Source organism: Camponotus vicinus, unplaced genomic scaffold (genome assembly GCF_025532165.1).
Source record: "Camponotus vicinus isolate PSW18456_S1 unplaced genomic scaffold, iyCamVici1.0 SCAF_1, whole genome shotgun sequence".
NCBI classification, from domain to species: Eukaryota; Metazoa; Arthropoda; class Insecta; order Hymenoptera; family Formicidae; genus Camponotus; species Camponotus vicinus.
This window is the reverse complement of record NW_028141945.1, coordinates 13,553,005-13,577,512: the sequence shown is the minus strand read 5'-3', so window position 1 is coordinate 13,577,512 and position 24,508 is coordinate 13,553,005. Positions and strand designations below refer to the sequence as shown.

The window sequence follows — 24,508 nt, the reverse complement described above, 5'->3', positions numbered from 1 at the left end:
GTCATATTTGTCAGAGTGATTATTGGCGCCTCTGCTTGACAGGTGTTCTTCACGGTTTTTAAATAGATTAGACAAAAAAAACAAAGAAAAAGAACGTATAAAGAGAACGTTAAATTTAAATAGGTGCCATTATCATGATAACGAATTGTAAAGGAAGAGGAAAGATTGTAGAAACTTAAATTTTCAGAATTCGTTTCATGTGCAACGAGTTAGTATGAAAAAATTACAAGGTAATAACGTCACTTTGTATACTTTATATACTGAGTGTGTAACATATCGGTATAATATTGCGATAATAATGTCGCGCGTCGCAGATACGATAAATAACGATTCATTAGGAATAACGGGTAAAGGGTAAATACACATGGTAACCTCGTTTACGCACGCATATGTGACACGTAACGCGGACGAAATGTTGATTACGCATGGACACGTTAATTGCATCTAATGTCAGACTTGTTGGCGTATTTTGCAAAATATATTGAACTATTTATTTTTGTTATTGGCAGATTTACTTTTATCATTGTTAGATTGTTATATAAAGAAAAAAAATTAATAAATTAAAAATAATTTTGCATCAAACTATTGCTATACATGCTGTTTTATTTGATATAAAAGTGAAAATGAAGCATTGTTATTATTCTTGCTATTATTATTACTCTTACGTAAATTATTTTTGCTCACAAGAATGGAAATTTGTTATTGGAACAAATTTAATTTATTACTAATTTGCGATAATATAATATGTGTTGTATTCACAAATCTTTTCTCTTCTTGTAGATCGTATATTTTGATTATTTTGATGATTATACAGCAATAATAGAAATTTATTTATCAAGTATTTATTATCAATTATTTATTATTATAATGAGTATTTACTATTATAAAGAACTTTAATTGATAGAAATAACATTTAATAGTTACCTTTGTAATATATATATGGCATTTATGTAACAATTCGCAATTTTTGCAAATATTTTTTATATACATATACAAAGTGTCTCATAACTCAATCGAAAATTTAATGATAAATTATATTTTCTGGTAAATTTGAAAACGATTTTTTCTTAGCGAAATATTGAGTCATCAATAATTTCCAAGCTATTTAAGAATAAAAAACTCTTTAATTTACAAACTCCTTTTTGTAAACAGAAGTTTGTAAATTAAAGAGTTAACAAAATTTTTTAGTTAATTTTAATTCGAATTTATTTTAATAAAATCATGTCCTTTCATTTATGCAGTGAAGAAGTGAATTATTATATGCAAGTATGTTTAAGGAAATGAAAAGAAGGGCAACTACAAAATTTTTTTAATAGAAAAGTGATTAGATCTTTATACATTTTTAAAGTTTCTTCTTAATAATTTGAATATTTTTTACTAGATGCATTTTTAATAATAGTATATATCGACAATTACACAAAGATTTACACAAAGAAGCATAAATACGCGTCATTTTAATATAATAATATTAAAATAAGAAGATTTATTAATTATGAAGAAATCAATAATTTACGAGATGTTTTATAATTTATTTTGATATGTTGTAACAAAATATAAAATATTTCATAAAATATTCTCACTTTTTAATTACTTTTTCTTCATACTGTTATATAAAATATAAGATGAATAATAAAATAAATATAAGAAAAAATTTACACATGTATAAAATTATAAATTTCTAACAAAGATTTTTTGAATGAGATTATATAGTATCTGTGTATAGATTTCTTACAAAATTTATATATGATGTGTTAAAGTTAAAATTAGCTAATTAGAAATTTCAATCGGTCCTGATCGTAAAAACAAATGGATCATAATCGCGCAGCCTCCGTTGTAGATCAAGCCGCTTGTTAATTTAATTGTATAGTTCGTTATCACCATATCATAGCGGTCAGTTAGATCTAGTTCGGCTGTGAAAGATATCAAAGAACCAAGTCAATAAGGTTTTTGCCGCGTATGGTAATTTATTTCGGAAATTGTATCGATTATGGATCGTGAGAAATTAAGTTTTTCGAGAAAAAAATCCATCCGTGTGAGGTCCAAACGAAACAGCTGGTTGGTGCAATCCCTTCACATTATTTTGTGTTTTTCGCTTCACTTTATTTTGATGCTGGACTAATTAGCAAACTTGCGATTTATGAGATGATTGAAATTATTATTAGACAAAATATTTCTTTGATCTTCTTTTTGGTTCTAGTTTTCTTCTAAAGATATTTCTTTATTTTTTATAATACAGTATCATATTATTATTCTTTTCTGTTATTTTTAAGTTTATTGTTTACAATGTAGAACTTGAAACTAAAACTAGACAGAAGCCTTATATATATGTTGTGACAAACAGTAATATTAATTTTAGATCTTTAATAAAAGTTACATCAGTCTGTAATTTAATTGAAACCTTTTACTTTATATAAAGTATTCATTAATATACGAAATTGAAATGGAACCCCGAGTATTATGGAATACTCCACATATGTACATACATACATATATAAATTTTATATCACAGTTTAATAAAATTTATTTTTTCGAGAAATAAGAGATAGTCTTTTGTCTTGACACGTTTTGCATACATCAGCACAACTTCAGCAACCAGTCAGATTCTGATAACGAGATGCCAAGAGGCTGATAAAAAGTATGCGACGTCAGTCAGTCAGTCAACGAGAATCGGGCATGGATCGCGAAGTCGTTCTCGTCGTCTTTTTTTTATTAATTGTGCTTACCCATTTTAATTCTAAAATTCCAATAATTATAAAACGATTGTGATATTTTCCTGAAGTTTCGATTAACAAATAGTATCAAATTAATTTCTGGTAAATAATGAATTGTATGTGTGAATATCTCAAATTAATTATTTAAACTATTTTATTTAAGCGCCACGCAAATAAATCTCCACACAATTAAAAAAAAATTATAAGTTTTTTCTCTTATTTATATTTATAATAATTTTTCTAATTTATTTGTTCTATACATTGCAGCTCCTATATTTTGTAGCTATACTCTCTGTCTGTATACAGAAAAAATAATAAGAAAAATTGAGAAAAATAAAAGAATAAAAAAATTTTTGCACCGCTTCTTCAGGAAAAGTTAAATTTGAAAAAATAAAAAAAATTGCCCACATGTATAATCATATATAAGTATAAATATATATTTATATTTTATTATTATATATTTATATATATTATATATATTATATATTATATATATTTATATTATTATATATTTATATATTTTATTATTTATATATATTACTTTTTATTATTTATTATTTATATTTTATTTATATTTTATTAATTTATATTTTTTGTATTAATTATTTTTCCCGCACATAGAACAGAAGTTATGCAAAATAAAGAAAACATATACAGAGACATTTTAGGTTTATATTTATATGGACTTTAGTTTCTCAGGAAATTATCAGGAATTATTCTCCAAAAACGTTAAAAATTCTTATAAAAGTCATGAAAATTATTGAGAAATATGATATTTCATACACAATTTCTAATATATGTGCTATTTTTGCTCGTCTGTGGCATATTATAGAATAAATGACTGCTATCTGTATCATGTGACTATTATATCGTGACTTTGTTTTATTATCGAGAGCGTGGATTTGCCGAAAGTAGAAACGATCATCTGTTTATCGCGCGCGAGTGACGCAACAGACGCGTGTGATCACCTTTTCTGCGCGAGAACAGGAAGAACAAACGGCATTTGTTAGCGAGTGATAAACGGCGTCTGATGGTCAGTATGCGTATATAAGACATCGTAGTGCCTGTTTGACCAGCTGCTTATAATACTCTATCTTGCAGCAGTATATCTGCAGTATATCCTGCACCACCATCCGTCTTTGTTAATCGTCACGCATCATTCAGCTGATCGAATCGTCTTAAACGATCCATTTATTAACGAATACATCGACGATTAAAAGACTAATTAAAAAACATAGAATTTATAATTGAGGAATTACGTTTAAAACATAAAGATTGCAAGTGTAAAAGTGAATCTTTTAAAGGAAACTTTTAAAAAAGAGATGTACGGATAAAAAAAGTGTAAAAAAATATTGAAGATTTAATTTCAAGTTTTCAGTCTATTCTTTAATAAAAGTGATTAAAAAAGAAAGAAAAGAATTTCTCAATCCCATGATTGAACTCGTCATTGCTTATTGGGAGTGAAAAAGATCCTTCACAAAATCCTAAATCTTTCTATGAAAAGAAAGGAAATACATAAAACAGGATAAAAACTCGACAATTGAAAAAAGTAGATCTTCAGTGGATCATCTTAATAATTACTTTTGCAGAAACAAAGACATTTAAAAAAGATGTAAAACATTTTTTAATAAGTTTTAAATGATTATAAAATTTATTGGAAAAAAAAGAATAACATTGAAAGTGAAGATTTAATATTGAAAAATATTTACAAAAACAAAGAGGATATAAATGTATGTTATTGACACGTTATTTTATATACAAATTCTTTAAGAGAGAGAGTGGACTATTCCGTTATTAAAAATTTGTTCAGTATTCAGAATAGCATTGTGCATTACAATATATAGTGAATCAAGATGAACGGAATGAATGGCAATGTGTTGAAGACAAACAACAAATCCCCATCGCCGGATTGCGGAGAAGAACAAAAGTTGATATCACCAACCACACCGACGACGCCAATGATCGTGCGAATAACGAATCCATATTCTTCTCTGAAATACAGGTAAAAGGAATTTCGAATAAATGATATTTCCAGGTTAAAACAATCATTAAAGTTGCTACGCAGTTTTTTTGCCTTGAGAAATATATGATACGATAAATTAACAAATATTCTGAAAACGTTCTTCAAATATGTTAGCATGCGAAAATTATATTTGAGCATCTTAAGAACGAGAAATTAAGGTTTGCTGAAATTTTATTTTTTTATTTTTAGAATTAAAAAATCGTTAAATTTCGCTTATCCTCCAATCTTATCGTAATAAAACGTCGAACTGTTTCTAGAGGAAACATAAAAACTATTCTTATTAATTAAATAATATTTCTTTCATTCATTTCTATGACAAGATGCTCAAAAATTGTATAAAAAGAGATAATATGAAACCGTACTATATATATATATATATATATATATGTGTGTGTGTGTGTGTGTGTGTGTGTGTGTGTGTGTGTGTGTGTGTGTGTGTAACAGTTGATTAATAAACTTATGAATTTATCATATTTCTTGTATTTCTTGCTTTTCTTATTAGTATATTATATTTTGTATGCGAATATGTATTAAATTTATGCACGAAACAATTAGAAAATGCAGATTTTATGTATAAAATCATTTTTAATCATTATTATGCGACATGCCTGAAAAATGTGCGAAGACTATTGCATTCCTGATATCAATTTATCATATTCTACAAATATTAGTTCATAATATGATGAATCATGAAAAAAATCTTAATGATTTATTCTAATAATAAAAAAATAATTATAGAAATTTAATTGATCATTATTTAATAAAAAGTAATTATTAATTATAATAATTTATCTTTTATATGTTTTATGTTTACTGATAAATTTAATTATCTTTTATTTATTATATGTTTACTGATAAATTTAAAATAAAGAAAAGAAATATTGATGTTATTGCATTAGATTTGTTTAATATTATAAATATAAAATATGTAAAAAAATGCATCCAATTATATATATACAATATATTACAATATTAATATTACAACAATATTAGATTTCCTTTACAAATCTTATTAATATTATTTATGCATAAATTTTACACACACACGCATACACGTACGCGCGCGCGTATATATATATATATATATATATATATATATATATACGCGCGCGCGTACGTGTATGCGTGTGTGTGTAAAATATAAAATATTACTGTAAATGTTATATAAATCTATTATATATATATATATATATATATATATATATATAATAGATTTATATAACATTTACAGTAATATTTTATTGTTCATTCATATTATATAACGTTAGTTTTGCCGACAAAAGATTTTAAAGTCTGCGCAAATGACATTCTAGAAATTATTTGTTTATTCTACAACTTCTTATCAATGTCTCATGATATTTGAGATAAGCGGCTTAGAGATCAGTCTTAATGACGGATCGTTCAAGGTTGCGCGCTAAATCACTCGTAAAAGAATTTTAAGATAAATTTCACGTGCTTATCACATAAATTGGCAGTAAATATGGATAACTTCACGTGAAAATGAGTTATTTTTTCTACTTTGATAACAATTCTTAATAAATAAATGTTTCATACGAATAGAAATTTTAGAATGTAGAAGAAAGATTCTTTTTTTGGTAAATAATAATAATAATTTTGAGAAATAAATATTTTTTATTTAAAATTATATAAATATATATAAAAAATATTTTATTTTTAAATTATTCTATGCATATACATAGGAATTTTATATATATATATTTTTGTAATTATATTATAATATTATATTATATTATAATATTATATTATATTATAATATTTATTTTGTAGAATAGAGGAAATATAAAACAGAGAGAAAATATATATAATTTAAATCAATATATTATTGTTTTTTATAACTTCGGAATTATATAAAATACGCAAAAGAATTACAAATTTTAATTTTATTTTAAGCTTCAATGATTTAAAAGTGAAAGACTAAGTATTGAAACAATAAGTGGAATGTTATTTACTTTTATATTGCCGGACCAATTTTAGATTAATTCAACGTAAATGAATCATTTTCTTTAGTAATAACGATGTAAGTCAGATCCATTCCAAAATTCGATAATTACGAAAGAATTTGAGAAAAAAATTTAAGAATATGTTAAAATATAGATTTGTATATACATGAGGTAATGCTGGTTCAAAAAACACAGCAACGCTGTCTCAAAATAGAATAAAATTATTTAAAAATTATTTTGTTATAAAATTTCTTATTAATTATTAATTAATAATATAAATAAAATTATTATTCCTTCCTTTAAAAACTAGCAGTCATAATACGCAAATATTTAAAAGCGAATGTTGCACGCCAAATATGTTCTGATAATCATATAAGTACATGTGTTAAGATTGATTCTGTGTGTATACATAAATTTGCATACATATTGAGGCACATATGGCATGCGCGTTTCATCTTTTAATATTTGCTTGTGATGACTGGTATACTTATTCGGGAAATAATAATTATAGCAGAATAAAATTTAACAAATCATTATTTTATTATTGTTAATTTTTAATATTAATTGTTATAATTAATATTATTATTAGTATTAATATATCAAATTATTATGAATTATCTTTTCGAATAATTAACAAACATGTGATGTGTGGGCATTTAGGGAATCACATGTCCTAAATTTATCTCGATACGTGTTCAAATTTTTGTGTAAGGTATTACTGACCTCATACATGCGTACAATCAGCTGATCGGGTATCATCGACCTAGAGAAGGCGGTGGAAATATAGAGGATGCCGTCACTGACTCGGCGACTGATTAACGCGTGGTAATAAATAAATTGGTGGATAACAGCTGCTCGGTTATCATTCAAACTTAAAATGGCGGCTTCCTTTTTGTACCAACAAGAGGGGACAAGGGTCGCGGGAGTCTTCTCGGCACTATCGAATCGCTGACAGTGATATCTCGAACGAGTAGCGATTCTTCGGCTATAGTTTTTTTTTGTTACATTAAGACTAATATATATATAATTAATTCATGAAAATCAAGATACAAAATTTTTATATATCGATATTAAATATACAAATAATTCTTGTTTTATATGGGAATTATATACGGTAAAATTGCTATATAGGGATCACTACGTATATTAATGCGATTTTCTAGATGTCTCAACATTGTTAATTTACATATAAAAGTGATTTTCGTATTCATTTTGTGTGAAGATAATACAAAATATATGTTCGCCACATCGAAATATTAATATATAATTTTAATGTGGAAATATATTACCGCGCGAGTATGTGTGTGTGTGTGATAATATATGTTGGAATATAATTGGTGCAATTAATATATAAGTTGTGATTGTTGGGCAAAATACATTGGCGGATAGCAAGTGAGACTTTACAATACGATAACAAAGTGATATCGAGACCCCTTTGTTTTATAATACTTTAAGACGTTTTAGATTTAGTCATGTCAAAGGGAAGAATGATGAACAATGCGCAGAGATCCGTGGTGAGTGTGTTAAGACTAAAGTAAACATAAGTTCCTATTAAATAAATCCTAATAAATAAATATTAAAATATAAATTGTTGTATATAATGAGTAAGAATCTCGTAAACAGAGTGAATAGATTTTAATGTTATGATTATATATTTTTTATAATTTTTTTATACTCTATAGAAATTAAACAATGTTTATTTAATAATATATTTATTACGAATTTAGTTTTTTGAAATTTTATAATAGTTATTTAATGATTTTTGTTTTCGAAATTGTAGAAATTATATAAATTGTTTTATAATAGTTGTTTTATGTTAATATATATAAATGTGATAGTGTACATACACAATATATACAAGTAAATGGCGATATAATTGAGTATATATATATAATATATACAAGGGCCCGTATTCAGAACGCGCTTATAAAGATGTTAGTGCGTTGTTATCCAATAGAAGTATCTGTTTTACATAAAACAGATACTTCTATTGGATAACAACGCACTAACATCTTTATAAGCGCGTTCTGAATACGGGCCAAGGTATTTTTCTTTTTCTTTCTTTTTTACACGCTCTCCTGTGTTTTAAATGATCTAACAAAATATCTCAGAAATTAAACGATATCGACGAAAATATTTCGAACAAAAATTTATAAACATTAAATTTCTTGATGTCGGCTCTCGAATATAAAATATGTGATATTAATATTCGGGTAATAAGAGCCTATCGCGGATGTAATTGCGCGAAAATTTTTCTTTGATACAATGATCAAGACTTTACTTGGAATAATCTCTTGGTTTGAGATTTAATTCCAACAAATTCCCCTCTAACCCCCCCTAGATGGAAGTAGGCGAGAAAAATATCGGTCCGAAAAATTTATAATTTTAGCGTAATAATGGAAACAACAAATTGTTTATAACATGCGTTTTTTTTATGAATATTGACATCACGATATTTTTTAAAAGCTTAGTAATCTCATACATATGATTTATACACAAACTTTTTACATAAATTAATTTTCCTAGTCTGTATATAATAACATTTAAATATAATAACAACAAAACTATATAATAATAAACAAAAAACATAATTTTTATAATATTTTTATAATTCATTGAGAAGAACCTTGCATACACGTTATGGAAAATTATTTCTTGATGGATTTCATTCAAACTTGAGCATATTGTGCATTTGTATATATATATACACTCACCCGCAAAAAAAGCGGTACACCTAAAATTTGAGAAAATTTCATCAAATTTTAAATGATCATAACTTGGTAAATAATGATGATAAAAATATGTTTAAAAAAACAAAATGAAGGCTGTAATGTCCACTTTAAGAATATTTAAGTGGCAATTATGCTCAGCCATTGTTTTCAAAATGGCGGATAAGGAAGTGAAAGGATGTAAAATTGATTATTAAAGGATCGAGTTTGGGACGGTGCACGGCGTAAATCAGGTAACGCAGCCCAATGAGACCAAATGCTCGTGAAAGTGTGGAGTGTTATCTTTAAAATGTTTTTTTACCGAGCTCGATACGATGATTTTTCGCTGAGTTATTCCGAATTTAATTAAAAACGCTCTTTTTTCTTCTTCAATTTGCAGCTCAGCGAATAATTATCGTATCGAGCTCGGTAAAAAAGCATTGTAAAGGTGATACTCCACACTTTCACATGCATTTCGTCCCATTGGGCTGCGATACCTGATTCACGCCACGCACTGGAGCAAAGCGGGAACCTTTATTTATCGGTTTTGTATGCTTTCATTTATCCGCTATTTTGAAAAAAAATGGTTGCACATAATTTCAATTTAATTTAGGTGTGTGTGTGTGTGTGCTCGTTTGTATACCACAAGGATAAGGACCCCGTGGTTCGTCAGCTCCACAGTATTTAAAGACTCCAAACCCTCCTTGTGGCGTGTGTGTGTGTGTGTGTGTGTGTGTGTGTGTGTGTGTGTGCTCGTTTGTATACCACAAGGATAAGGACCCCGTGGTTCGTCAGCTCCACAGTATTTAAAGACTCCAAACCCTCCTTGTGGCGTGTGTGTGTGTGTGTGTGTGTGTGCTCGTTTGTATACCACAAGGATAAGGACCCCGTGGTTCGTCAGCTCCACAGTATTTAAAGACTCCAAACCCTCCTTGTGGCGTGTGTGTGTGTATGTGTGTGTGTGTGTGTGTGTACGGGCGCACGCATGTGTGTATTAATAGTGGGTATGACCTCCTCGTGCGCGTATTACCTCATTCATACGATCAGGCATACTCTGTATTAGTCTTTTTATTTCATCCTGCGTAATTGCATCCCATGCATTTTGAAGAACTCTTTGAAGTTCTTGCAGTGACTGAGGTGCAGGTACGTGATTTCGTACTTTCTTGCCGAGATTGTCCCACAAATGCTCAATGGGATTTAAATCCGGACTACTTGCTGGCCAAACAAGTCGATTTATGCCAACTTCATCGAGGAAATCAAACACTCTTCTCGCAGTGTGTAGTCGAGCATTGTCTTGCATAAACAAGAAATTCTCTCCGATAAAGGGTGCATACGGAACAACATACGGAAGGAGTATGTCTTCCACGTATACATCTGCGTTCATGTTCCTGTCAAAAAAGTGCAAATCTGTATGAGCGTCCGCTGAAATACCTGCCCAAACCATCACAGAGCCTCCATTGTAGCTGTACCTTTCACTTACAGTACAATCTGCAAATCGTTCTCCACGACGACGATAAACTCGTTCTCGTCCATCTGGAGAATAGAGACAAAAACGAGATTCATCGCTAAAGAGTACTTTGCCCCAGTCTGCGTAATTCCAGTCTCTATGCGCAACTGCAAAATTGAGTCGAGCTACGCGATGACGACCTGTAAGAAAAGGTACAGCCGCTGGCCTGCGCGAAAACAGATTTTGTTCCGCTAATCTTCTCCGAACGGTGTCAACGGATACATTGCAATTGTGGACATCCCTTAAATTGTTTCGAATTTGAACAGCTGTTCGATGTCTGTCTCTTAATGAATTTAAAACAATAAATCGGTCATCGTTTTCATTCGTACGTCGAGGGCGCCCAGAACCAGGCCTCCTCTTGAAAGAATTGGTGTCTAAGTACCTGGCATAAGCACGTTGCACAGTTGACACTGACAGATCAAGTGCCTCAGCAACGTATCTTCGACTTCTGCCATCTTCAATTAAAGCAACAACTTGAGCAGCTTTTTCTGGAGTTATCGTTGCCATAATCGAGAAGTAATTTCGAGAAGAAGTAATTAATTATGGTTTCAATAGATGAAGTCGCAAGGAGCAACGCGTCTAGAGAGCTAGCAAATCAATCGCATAACTTGTACTATAGTCTTTCAATGTACCTGGCATAAGCACGTCTCAAACGGAAAAAACATTGAAAGACTATAGTACAAGTTATGCGATTGATTTGCTAGCTCTCTAGACGCGTTGCTCCTTGCGACTTCATCTATTGAAACCATAATTAATTACTTCTTCTCGAAATTACTTCTCGATTATGGCAACGATAACTCCAGAAAAAGCTGCTCAAGTTGTTGCTTTAATTGAAGATGGCAGAAGTCGAAGATACGTTGCTGAGGCACTTGATCTGTCAGTGTCAACTGTGCAACGTGCTTATGCCAGGTACTTAGACACCAATTCTTTCAAGAGGAGGCCTGGTTCTGGGCGCCCTCGACGTACGAATGAAAACGATGACCGATTTATTGTTTTAAATTTAAGAGACAGACATCGAACAGCTGTTCAAATTCGAAACAATTTAAGGGATGTCCACAATTGCAATGTATCCGTTGACACCGTTCGGAGAAGATTAGCGGAACAAAATCTGTTTTCGCGCAGGCCAGCGGCTGTACCTTTTCTTACAGGTCGTCATCGCGTAGCTCGACTCAATTTTGCAGTTGCGCATAGAGACTGGAATTACGCAGACTGGGGCAAAGTACTCTTTAGCGATGAATCTCGTTTTTGTCTCTATTCTCCAGATGGACGAGAACGAGTTTATCGTCGTCGTGGAGAACGATTTGCAGATTGTACTGTAAGTGAAAGGTACAGCCACAATGGAGGCTCTGTGATGGTTTGGGCAGGTATTTCAGCGGACGCTCATACAGATTTGCACTTTTTTGACAGGAACATGAACGCAGATGTATACGTGGAAGACATACTCCTTCCGTATGTTATTCCGTATGCACCCTTTATCGGAGAGAACTTCTTGTTTATGCAAGACAATGCTCGACCACACACTGCGAGAAGAGTGTTTGATTTCCTCGATGAAGTTGGCATAAATCGACTTGTTTGGCCAGCAAGTAGTCCGGATTTAAATCCCATTGAGCATTTGTGGGACAATCTCGGCAAGAAAGTACGAAATCACGTACCTGCACCTCAGTCACTGCAAGAACTTCAAAGTGTTCTTCAAAATGCATGGGATGCAATTACGCAGGATGAAATAAAAAGACTAATACAGAGTATGCCTGATCGTATGAATGAGGTAATACGCGCACGAGGAGGTCATACCCACTATTAATACACACATGCGTGCGCCCGTACACACACACACACACACACACACACACACATACACGCCACAAGGAGGGTTTGGAGTCTTTAAATACTGTGGAGCTGACGAACCACGGGGTCCTTATCCTTGTGGTATACAAACGAGCACACACACACACACACACACACACACACACGCCACAAGGAGGGTTTGGAGTCTTTAAATACTGTGGAGCTGACGAACCACGGGGTCCTTATCCTTGTGGTATACAAACGAGCACACACACACACACACCTAAATTAAATTGAAATTATGTGCAACCATTTTTTTTCAAAATAGCGGATAAATGAAAGCATACAAAACCGATAAATAAAGGTTCCCGCTTTGCTCCAGTGCGTGGCGTGAATCAGGTATCGCAGCCCAATGGGACGAAATGCATGTGAAAGTGTGGAGTATCACCTTTACAATGCTTTTTTACCGAGCTCGATACGATAATTATTCGCTGAGCTGCAAATTGAAGAAGAAAAAAGAGCGTTTTTAATTAAATTCGGAATAACTCAGCGAAAAATCATCGTATCGAGCTCGGTAAAAAAACATTTTAAAGATAACACTCCACACTTTCACGAGCATTTGGTCTCATTGGGCTGCGTTACCTGATTTACGCCGTGCACCGTCCCAAACTCGATCCTTTAATAATCAATTTTACATCCTTTCACTTCCTTATCCGCCATTTTGAAAACAATGGCTGAGCATAATTGCCACTTAAATATTCTTAAAGTGGACATTACAGCCTTCATTTTGTTTTTTTAAACATATTTTTATCATCATTATTTACCAAGTTATGATCATTTAAAATTTGATGAAATTTTCTCAAATTTTAGGTGTACCGCTTTTTTTGCGGGTGAGTGTATATATATATATATATATATATATATATATATATATATAATATACCCATATATTACATATAATTTATTATTTTTTTATGTTAATGTTTAATAATTTATCAATTGTTATTTTTTAAATGCAACAAAGCTTATGACTTATGTCTTTGAGATTTATCATTCAAATCAAATTTTCTTATTGTATTACACATTAGCGTAACAGTGATCTATATATCGAAACTATGACCTTGGCGACAATTGCGCATTGATTTTGCATTTCAAAACTTGATTTATTAATACGTCTTACGAAATATTACGTCACAAAGATACTTTAATATGCAATCAAATGCCGATTTTATGTTAAGTTACGTTATCAAAGTATTATATATATATCCTTTCATAAATTTTATTTAAAAATTTTTAACTACTAAAAAATTTTAAACTTTCACAAAGAGCATGAAATGAGTATTTTGTAGTCAATATTTTCCTAATTTTGCAAAAATAATTTCATTATTTTCTCTCTCTCTCTCCCTGTAAAATTTGCAAAATATAAAAATATAAAAAAATTAATCAAAATTTAAAAAATTTATAAAAGAACAATTTTAAGCATATTATATATACATTAGCATATACAGTATGCTTAAAATTGTTCTTTTATAAATTTTTTAATTTTAGTAATTTTTTTATAAGATTGTAAAAGCGCACATTAATTATTGATTATAGCAAAAATTTATTAAATGTTAATATTTTTTTAAATAAAAAATTCGAAATATATTAAAAAGGATTATTTCGTTTTATAAGTTGTTTTTCATTTTATTTTATGATATTGAGTCATCTCTGCAATGAACCTTTTTATTAAGATAAACTATATCTTATATTTAGTCAATATTTATTAACACTTGATGTCGAAAATCATTCGCTGTTATTTTCTTTTACTCAATTTTATATCGGCTTATTTTTTACTCTGAACAAATGTTTAAGAACATTCATAAAATATCTTCTGGAAAAATATCAACTATTTTATTTGTTAGCAACGGCCAATTCAAAGCAATATACATAACAATAAAGTATAATGTATAAAGTAAGATAATATTATAATTTAGCATAATTCAAAAATTTTCAATATGGATTATACTCTGGAACCTTGCATAGTAACATTTATTTCGAAATATAGTGTGCAAAATTTCTTTCATACGTGCTAGACACACATGAAAGAGAGAAGATTATATTTAAATATAAATTAATTAAATTAGATAAATTATATTAAATAAATTAGATTAAAATATTTCTTTAATTTTTGCAAAAACTAGAACAATACAAAGTGCGCGTTTTGCGTGCGCCATTTATTCTTTTCCATTATATATTTTTAATGATATATATAACTTTATTTTATTTTACACAAATGGTTAAAATTGATAGCTGATTTGACAGTCGCAAATAACACGAGTAAGCAAGTTGAATAAACCAATTAGCATTGTGGAAAAGAAGCAACAATATATTTTGAGACTTTAAGTAATAACACACATGCCTTTTTTAGAAAGGGAATTTTATGGATTATTAAACGGAAGTAAAGAAAGAAAGAGAAAAAAGCGAATAAAAGGAAGATAGAGAGGGGGGGCGGGGGAGAGAGAGAGAGTGGGGGGCTGGGAGGGAGAGAAGAGGGAAAGAGAGACAGAAAGAGGGAGGAGGTAGAATACAATATCCTGTTTAAATACAAATTATGTAACGAATCTATATTTCAGGAGCCGATACCGGCCTGGACCGACGCGGAAACTACGCCGTCGTGCCGTCCTGAAGAATGGCGATTGCAACGTGTTGCAGTCGCGCATCTCCCGACGATCGCTGCGCTTCTTACAAGATATCTTCACTACCTTAGTGGATACGCAATGGCGTTGGACTCTGCTGTGCTTCATCTTGAGTTTCCTTCTATCCTGGCTAGGTTTCGCGGTGATTTGGTGGCTAATCGCTTTTACCCACGGTGACTTCGAAGAGCGCCACTTGCCACCTTTTCAGGTGGAGAACAACTGGACACCGTGCATCTACAATATCTTCAGTTTCACCAGTTGCTTCCTCTTCAGTATCGAGACCCAGCACACCATTGGATACGGCAGCCGTTCTACTACTGAAGAGTGTCCTGAGGCTATATTCGTGATGTGCATACAAAGTATCTCTGGTGTCATGATCCAAGCTTTTATGGTGAGTGTTTCCGAAGAATACTAGATGCATATGAAAAAAATACGAATTCAAAAAGTTATAATTTTATACAATTTGAATGATTGCAGGTAGGCATCGTATTCGCTAAGATGACAAGACCGAAGCAGCGTACTCAAACTCTATTATTCTCGCGAAATGCCGTAATCTGTCAACGGGATGGCGAACTTTGTCTCATGTTTCGAGTGGGCGATATGCGAAAAAGTCACATAATCGGCGCGAGTGTTCGCGCTCAGATGATTCGCAGTAAAACGACGAAAGAAGGAGAAGTTTTATCTCAACACCAGCAAGAACTAGTCGTAGGCACTGATGGTGAAAACGGCGACCTATTCTTCATCTGGCCAACCACCATAATCCATCGGATTAATGAGTCCTCGCCCTTCTATAATATGTCTGCTGAGGATATGTTAACAGAACGATTCGAGATCGTTCTGATTTTAGAAGGTACTATTGAATCTACTGGACAAACTACCCAGGCCAGATCAAGTTATCTTCCACAAGAAATTTTGTGGGGTCACCGTTTTGACCCCATGGTGAGTTATTCGAAGGAGCGACAAGGTTACGAAGTGGACTATTCGCTATTTAATAGCACTACTCAAGTTGATACTCCACTTTGTTCCGGTAGAGAACTCGCAGAATTCTATAAAGTGCAGGATGACTTTCGTCACGGAACTGGTAAGCGATTTTGCTTTGCTGATTGCTTTTTCAGCAACCCATAGGTGCTTGTTGTGATTTACTAACTCAGCAACAAAATATGTCCAGAGTAGTGCTGATGTCAAATTTTTGTCTCATTAATATTAAAACAATTTATGTTGCTTGCAATTATAACTATTAAGCTATTAAAAATCTCAATTTTACAAGTACTTGTATAAAATTGTAATATTCTTCTACTGTAAATAGAGAGTTAAGAATGATAAAGATATGATCTAGGAGAAAATGTAAATATAATTGATAAATTTGATATCGCGCGTGACGAAATTTAGAATTGTTTTCACGCGAAAAGTCACGTCAATACAGATCTGATTTATGATAATTACTGAGAGAGGAGTGTCGAGTTATTAACACATCAAAACAAATATTATCTATGTTACTTATCTGCATTAATCACAATTTATGACTTTCAGTCAATATGTTTGTTTAACATGAGATAAGTTTTCTATGTGTATTTGATAATTAGTCTAGCATTATAGTCTGTCTATTATATGTCGATGTAGCATATGTTTACTTAATTATGTTTAGAATTAACATTGATGCAAATTTATTGAAACACTTGAAAGTTTATAATTTAATGGAAAAAATTAACACTTTCATATAAGTATGCTAATTGCCAACCATCGTCTCACATAATATTTAGCTTGAAAGCTTGGTATAGATAGTATCTGATAGATACTAGATAGATAGTATCAAAAGCTTAGATAGTATCCCAAGCAAGTTTGATCCTTAGCTTGCTAATTCAAACGCTTCAGTTTTGCACATAATTCATTGTCTGACTGTTTGGTACCGGCTATATCACAGATGGAAGTTTGAAGAAAGTGCCTAGCGAGCCGAAGAGCGCTCCCGTCGTACTCAACACGTTCCTCCAAGCCGATAGCACAGACTTCCCCATCCATCAAGGTCACTCTTCTCAAAGGCCGTCTAAATTGCATATTGACATTCCATCTATTGATGATTATCCTGAAGTATGATGACTCGATTCCTCTCTAAAGAAAGGGCGAATCCTCTCTAAAGAAAGGGCGAAAAAAGTTAAAAAAAGTGAAAACAAAGAAAAAGAAAGATAGGAATAAAGCAGAAAGAAAAAAAGAAGTGATGAAGAGACGACATCTTTTGCTCCACAAATGGACGAATAATTCATTCTTTTTGATACTTCGTAAAAATTTTACAAAAATAAACTGTGTTTCGATCAAGCAATTAAAGGAAATTTAATGATAAGTAGATGAATTTGACAATTTTGATGGCATGTTTGAAAAATTTAAATTCTTAGGATAAGAATCTGGTGGAATAAGTAACATATGCTCCAATTATATATTTAATAATTGAAAGATAGCCATTTTGACACATTTAACGATTAAGATTTCATTTTCAGATTAGAAAAATAAATAAATAATTTATATTTTTTAGAATTTCTGCTTGGTTTAGCTTGGTTGTGATTGTCTATAAATCTTTATGATAGCCTACGCATTAAAAATTGAGGTTACAAGGCATGCGAAAAATTAAAATCACACATTTAAAATTGAAATTTGACTGAGTTTTATTATATTAAAAAGTAATAATAAAAATAAATTATAATATAAGTTATAAACATGTGAAAAGACACCCAATAGTATTACTAATAATATGTAATAATATAAAAATATAATAGTGAATTTTTGATGCACTGGTACATATTAAAAATGCTGTTTATACAAAATTATAATAGCATAACAGTAATAAAAATAGAAAGAATTACTTATGTTATTGTAAATTTGTATATGACAGATTTTTTTATGTGCATGAAGGCCAGTCGGAAGCCAGCATGCAGTGCACGCGAATACCTCCACCGGCACTTATTTGGTCAGCGAGCGACATTTTTAAGGATCTTCCATGACAATCGGCATTGCATCCATCGAGTAAGATACCAACATCGCTCTGGAGTCGCATATTACTGTGTTAAAAAGCAGCATTAGGTGTGAGGTCTGGATAGCTCAGTGATCTAGAGCAGTTGCCCGGAAAGCGAAAGATTCGGGTTCGATTCCCGATCCAGTCACTTGCACCTCACATATTTTTCTAGTCCACGAATGTCGTTTTCTAACAATTATTCGTTGGGCTGAAAGGTATGTGAATGCTCTCTCCACAGGATATGCGTCGATGCTGTTGCCACGGATGGATTCTGTCGCTCGTTGACCGAATGGGCGTAGACACGTTTGACCTCCTTCCACATACATCCCTATCTTTTCTGGATCTGCAGGTTATCTGCCTAAGTTGGCAGTATTTATCTAATCTATATTTATTTTAGCTATGCTTTTATTATACAACTATTTATATAGCTTAGTTTTTATCTGTAGTGGAAATTATGAATTATGAATTTTGAAAAAGTGTATCATATAAAAGTCAATTTACAAAAAAACTCATTGAAAAAATTGATTTAGGAAGATTAGTTTGAGAAGATTACTAAGCTAAAAAAAGTGTGAGAGAAATTCGTACAAATTTAATCTCTCAATAATGGCAAGTTTGTATTAGAAAGAAAAGAGGCATTTTAAAATAGAAATTGCAAAGAATATTTTTTTTCTTTTAATGTAACGTAATAATAATAAACGCATTTCAGACTTTTATTATTTTATATATATAATATTTTTTTCTTATTTTTTTCTTACAGAACGTTTCGAAAAAGTTAGATGGTTTAACTTTCAGATACATATGTATATATAAGCATGAACCTATCATTTGATAAATGGATGAAAACGAAAAATGAACATTAATGCCTCCTTTATCTGCGACGTTTCTATGAATTTGTATATTATATTGTAAACTGTTATAAATAGGAGTTGAAGAAAACATTGTAAAACATGCAAAATGCCATGAAATGTAATCTTAAATACATATGATCACAAATGTTGATCGCATAATACAATTATATAACTTTTTAAATAGTACAATTTTAATCTCAATCTTTAATGAACGTAGACCATGTGCAAGTATAAAGGGAATAGAAACCTTAAATCACTTTATCCTGGTGTTTTGATCCTCCAAGCTCTTTGGGTATGTGGAAAACTTTCGTTTAATTATATACTATGAATGTAAAAAGTGTAAAATAGGACAAATGTAACAAAAAGTTTATTTGTTTTAGCTTTTGTTTTTTTTAAAGTTGTCACATTTTAAAAGCTTTTCAGTTTTTTCGACAGCTTTTCTAATTATGTGAAAGATTTTTTTTTATATGGGGAATACTTTTTCTTCAGCATAATGAAAATAAATTGGGAAAACGACATTAACTGATTATAAATTGATTCTTAATGAAATTTGAAGTCTCTAAATCGCAGAATGCCTTGCAGATATCCTAATTGATGAAGATCGTTTGGGAGAACAATATTGCTGCAATTGTCGCTTGACCAATCAGCAGCATTCACTACCTCTCACGCCTTTGGATTGCTTGAACAGTTACACTAACAATAAGGTGGAAAACGATTATCCTTGGAGATATACCTGTAAATATTCAAATTGCGCTAGACACAATTCTCAAAGAGAAGTCATCGATCAAGCTAAAGTATTCGATTTCAACCCTGATGCCATTCAGATCATAGAAGATGTAGAACTTCAACAATTACCGGAACCAGTAAACAGAGAGATCATGAAGAACAGTCATGAAATTATCTTTGAAGAAAAAGAAGAAAATTTGGAGAAGAATCTAATCAAATTTCATGGCGGAAAAAATAAAAATCATATCCAGGAAATTGTTTCTGAGGAAGAGAAAGAAGTTTTAATACAAAGAGCTGTGAAAAAGAATATCATTAACAGAGAAAAAGAGAAAATTTTGACGAATAGTCAAGAAATTATTTTTGAAGAAGAGGAAGAAGACATTCCGATGCAAACAGCATTAATCAAATTAAATAAAAACGCAGGCAAGATCTTGGAGAGAAACTTATCTTTGAAGAAGATATACTTTGAAAAGAAAAAAGAAGAATTTTTAGAGAAGGATATGATCGGAATAAATAAAGAAAAAATAGGTAGGCTGAAGAATAATCAAGAAATTAACTCTAAAGAAAGAGAAGGAGATTTTTTAGAGACCACCCTAACTGGATTGAATGTCAAAAATGCTAATATTCTTAAAAATAGTCAAAAAACCGAAGAGAGAGAAGGAGTCTTTGAAAAGAAGTTAGTCAAATCAGACGAAGGAAAGGTTGATATCCTTAAAAATATTGATCAAATTTATGAGAAAGAAGTGCTTGCTTGTACAAAAATAAAAGAAAACCGCAAAAATAACAGGCATCAGATTAATTATACTCTGTATAAACCTCAAAGAATACACAATAAAAAATATCAGCTAATCTCATTGTTAGATCGTGATCAACAAAAACTTAAAAAAAATTATTCTTTTCACGAGGAACAAAAATCTCAAGGAGAGTTTGATAGAAGTTTGATTGATGATTCTTTCATAATAAATGATAGAAGATCTATTAGGGAACCTCGAGAAAATACAATCAACAACACGAAGAATGTTATGATAATGGAAGAAGATCAAAAAGTTTTGAACGAAATTAAGAAATATCCTATAGTATCTTTAGATCATTCAAAAGATAGTCTAATTTTTCGTCAGAGATCGAATTACAATTTACGATATAAACAAGAAAGTGATAATATCAGTATTGAAAACGAAAAGATTATGAGATCATCATCGCATCGTCCTGCTAAAATAGCGATACAACATAAACCTGATCCCAATGATATTTGTTCGCCGATTTCTCCAGCCTCCAATTTCTCATGCGAATCAGGTTTTTGTGAAGGAAGTCTTGATAATAGTTGTAGAGAATGTTGCTTGTTTACAACAAACATGAAGAAAATTGATAAAACTATGGAGAGAGAAAATAGCAATTCGTCACAAAGTAGTCTGATGCAAAAAAGTGTAATTAATGATGTAGATAATTTAAAAAATTATGCAAAAGATCAGGTTGTTCAAAAAATTACTTTAGATAATAATATTCGGGATGTTGATAATAATGGAGCTTTTTCATATAGTGATACATCTGATATAAATCATATTTTTAATGAAAATAATTCAGTAAAATGTGCTGACGCTTCAACCGTTAATTATATATATAGACTATGAAGTGCAAGACGATCATGAAATGAAAAAGAAATGTAAATGCTCAAATACATCATTGAGAAAATTGGTTAGCAATACTGACCCAAAGGAATCTTCTACAATTGAAAAACAATTTGCAAAAAGAATATCAGAATGTTGATTTAAAATGTTGACGAGGTTAAAAAGCATTTTTTTAAATTCCAATATATCTTATAAATAATTAATAAATATTTCAATGAATTTGAAATTTCCATGAATTTAACGATATTATTGTTCTTGAGGAGCAAATTTTTTATAATATCAAGATGAAGATCGAGAGAAAAACTATAAAGATTTTTTGGATGATATTATACTAATGAAAAGTTAGTTAATGAAAAATTAGTTAATATTGTCACTCTTAATCATTCGAAATAATATGACAATATAGCTGAAGAACAAGTTATTTGTAAAAATATGAAAGGTATAAACTTGGAATTCTAAACAGTAATAGTATATCATGTTAAAATTTATTTAATGATGTATATAATTATGCGAGACAGTGTGATGATTGTTACTGAAAATGAATTATTTGTAACAAGAATATATATATATATATATATATATATATATATATATATATATATATATATACTTGGGCTGTTTGATAAGTTAGTGACTTTAAAGTAAAAGAACGTTTTTCTTACCAAAATTCGATTTATTTTTCAATGTAATCTCCTTTTATCTCGATACATTTTGCCCAATGGTTTTCCAACTTCTTTAAACTTTCCAAAAAATACGGTTTCTCAAATTCTGCAAACAGGCGTTTGTCTCAGCGAGGATCTCCTCGTTCGATGCGAATCGATCTTTTTCAACCGAACCATTTCTTTATGTTTGGAAAGAGAAAGAAGTCGCAAGGGGCCAAATCTGGAGAATAAGGTGGATGAGGGAGCAGTTCATACCGCAATTTGACAATTTTGGCCATTAGCACACGGAATTCACTTTTTTCCATTTTAGCAAAAAAAACACAAACTTAACCGCTTTAAACGCTGTCAAAAAATTTCTATTTGACAGATCTACTTGAAACTTTGTGTGTATACTTTAAAAAGATGGCAAATATCAGAAATAAAATTAAATTGCGATTTGAATGCCATCTCTGATAAAAGTCACTGACTTATCAAACAACCCACGTATGCATATATATATATATATATATATATATATATATATATATATATATATACACAATAATAGATAAGATAACAGTATGATATGCGTGTAGGAGTTTAGATAATAAAATATTTTGCGAAAATTAAATTAATAATTTTATAAATCAAGAAAAAATACTAAGATATTTATTAATATTGAGAGAATTGTTAAGAAATCCATTTATGTGTGGCAAAATGCGAATGAGTTTATGAAACGACGACTTTATTTTCCGAAATAAGTGATGCTTTAAACTGCTGGTCGGTTGATCATTACTATACAATATATTGAATCTCTTCGAGAAAGAATTTTCTTCGAAGAAAAAATTATAATAAAGCAATTAACGTTACATATCGATTGTTATTTAGTTAACAATCAATATGTAGAACCAAATCTATGATAAAACATTATTTATTGTTTAAATAAAAATATTGTATATTTTAAATTAACATTTATATATGACAATTCTCCTATAATTAATTAAATTACTAAATGTCTTGTAAGTCGCGGACTACTTTCACTTTAATCTTAACAATAATGAAAAAAAAATTATTTCCAGTTTTTAAAACTATATAAAACAATATAAATTACAAATAAAAATACAAAATGTATATAATATTAAATTCTCTTAACTACTTTATAATTTATTTGTGATATTTGGCACATTTGATAAGTGAAGAAAATTGTTATAATTGTGATATATTATTGTTATTATTGTCATATATATTATGATACATTATAATTTATTAATAACATATACGTAATATTGATTATGTATTATGTATTATGTTACAAATAAAACGATATAAAAAAAATATTTGAATGTTTGGAGATATTTAGTATGCCATTTGAATATTTTAATATAATATAATGTGTCACACACATAACGTCTTTCATAATAAAAACGAAAAGACTCCATTTCCATAATAAAACTTTTTTGTGTCTTGCTTAAATTAGTTATCCTATATTATATACATATAATTAAACGGCTAAATAACATTACTAAATATTTGTATTATTAAGTATAAAAGAAAAATAACATTCTAATTTGTTTAGTTACAGACTATCATTTTTTATAATTTGATTTTAATAACTCTTGAAGATCATTTGATACATTTGATACATATTATAATGAAGAAATTCCACGAAATCGATTGAAAAAATCTGAATAACTAAATTATGTTTTATTCCAATATCATATATATCATATTAACTTTTTCAAATTATCTTCGGATTTATTGATCTTGTTTGCTATGATTTGGAAAAAAATGTTATTTATATTGAAAAAATACTTATTGTTACTAAATTGTTGTTGCTTATTATATGTAATTGTAATGTATATTTTAAACATATTATAACATGTTACATTGTACTTTCTAAATATTGAGACAATAATTTTTTTCTTTCTTTGGTTATTTAGAAATATAAGATAATAAATTTGATGAAAAAATTATTTTTTCAATAAAAGTTCAATAGTTTTCTATTAAAAATATAAAAGTTAATTTTAACAAATAGTTGAATAATAAATTTTTAGTGCATGATTTCGCTTGACCTTGCAAACATGTGGTTGCGATAAAAAATTCTTATCGTAAGGAAATCAAAGTATCATAACAATCTCATAGTATTTGAACTTCTGCCTATTTATCGCGTTATCAAACCGCGATAGTAGACGAGTAATATCGTTATAAAATTCTGAAGCAACCACACGTTGATGTTTTCTTTATCTTTTGTGGCTTTTAATTTTCCGTTTTGTGGGAATTTTCGTAAAATATAA

General features: G+C 30.0%; 1 protein-coding gene and 1 long non-coding RNA gene across 2 annotated transcripts in view; one reads left to right on the top strand and one right to left on the bottom strand.

Moving 5' to 3' along the window:
• LOC145976094 (uncharacterized) overlaps nucleotides 1–23,471 on the top strand; it is a 23,856-nt gene extending 385 nt beyond the window's left edge. The window contains 4 exon segments of the mRNA XM_083107045.1: nucleotides 15,311–15,764; nucleotides 15,851–16,454; nucleotides 19,805–21,554; nucleotides 21,556–23,471. Of these exon segments, the coding sequence (XP_082963171.1) occupies nucleotides 15,311–15,764; nucleotides 15,851–16,454; nucleotides 19,805–21,554; nucleotides 21,556–21,712 (2,965 nt within the window). The 3' untranslated portion in view covers nucleotides 21,713–23,471.
• Nucleotides 15,850–22,705, bottom strand: LOC145976109 (uncharacterized). Its single transcript, XR_014440189.1, has 2 exons — nucleotides 22,236–22,705; nucleotides 15,850–17,501 (listed from the first exon to the last, which is right to left on the bottom strand). It is a non-coding gene; the product is annotated as an uncharacterized LOC145976109 (long non-coding RNA).
• Nucleotides 23,472–24,508: the final 1,037 nt, after the last annotated feature.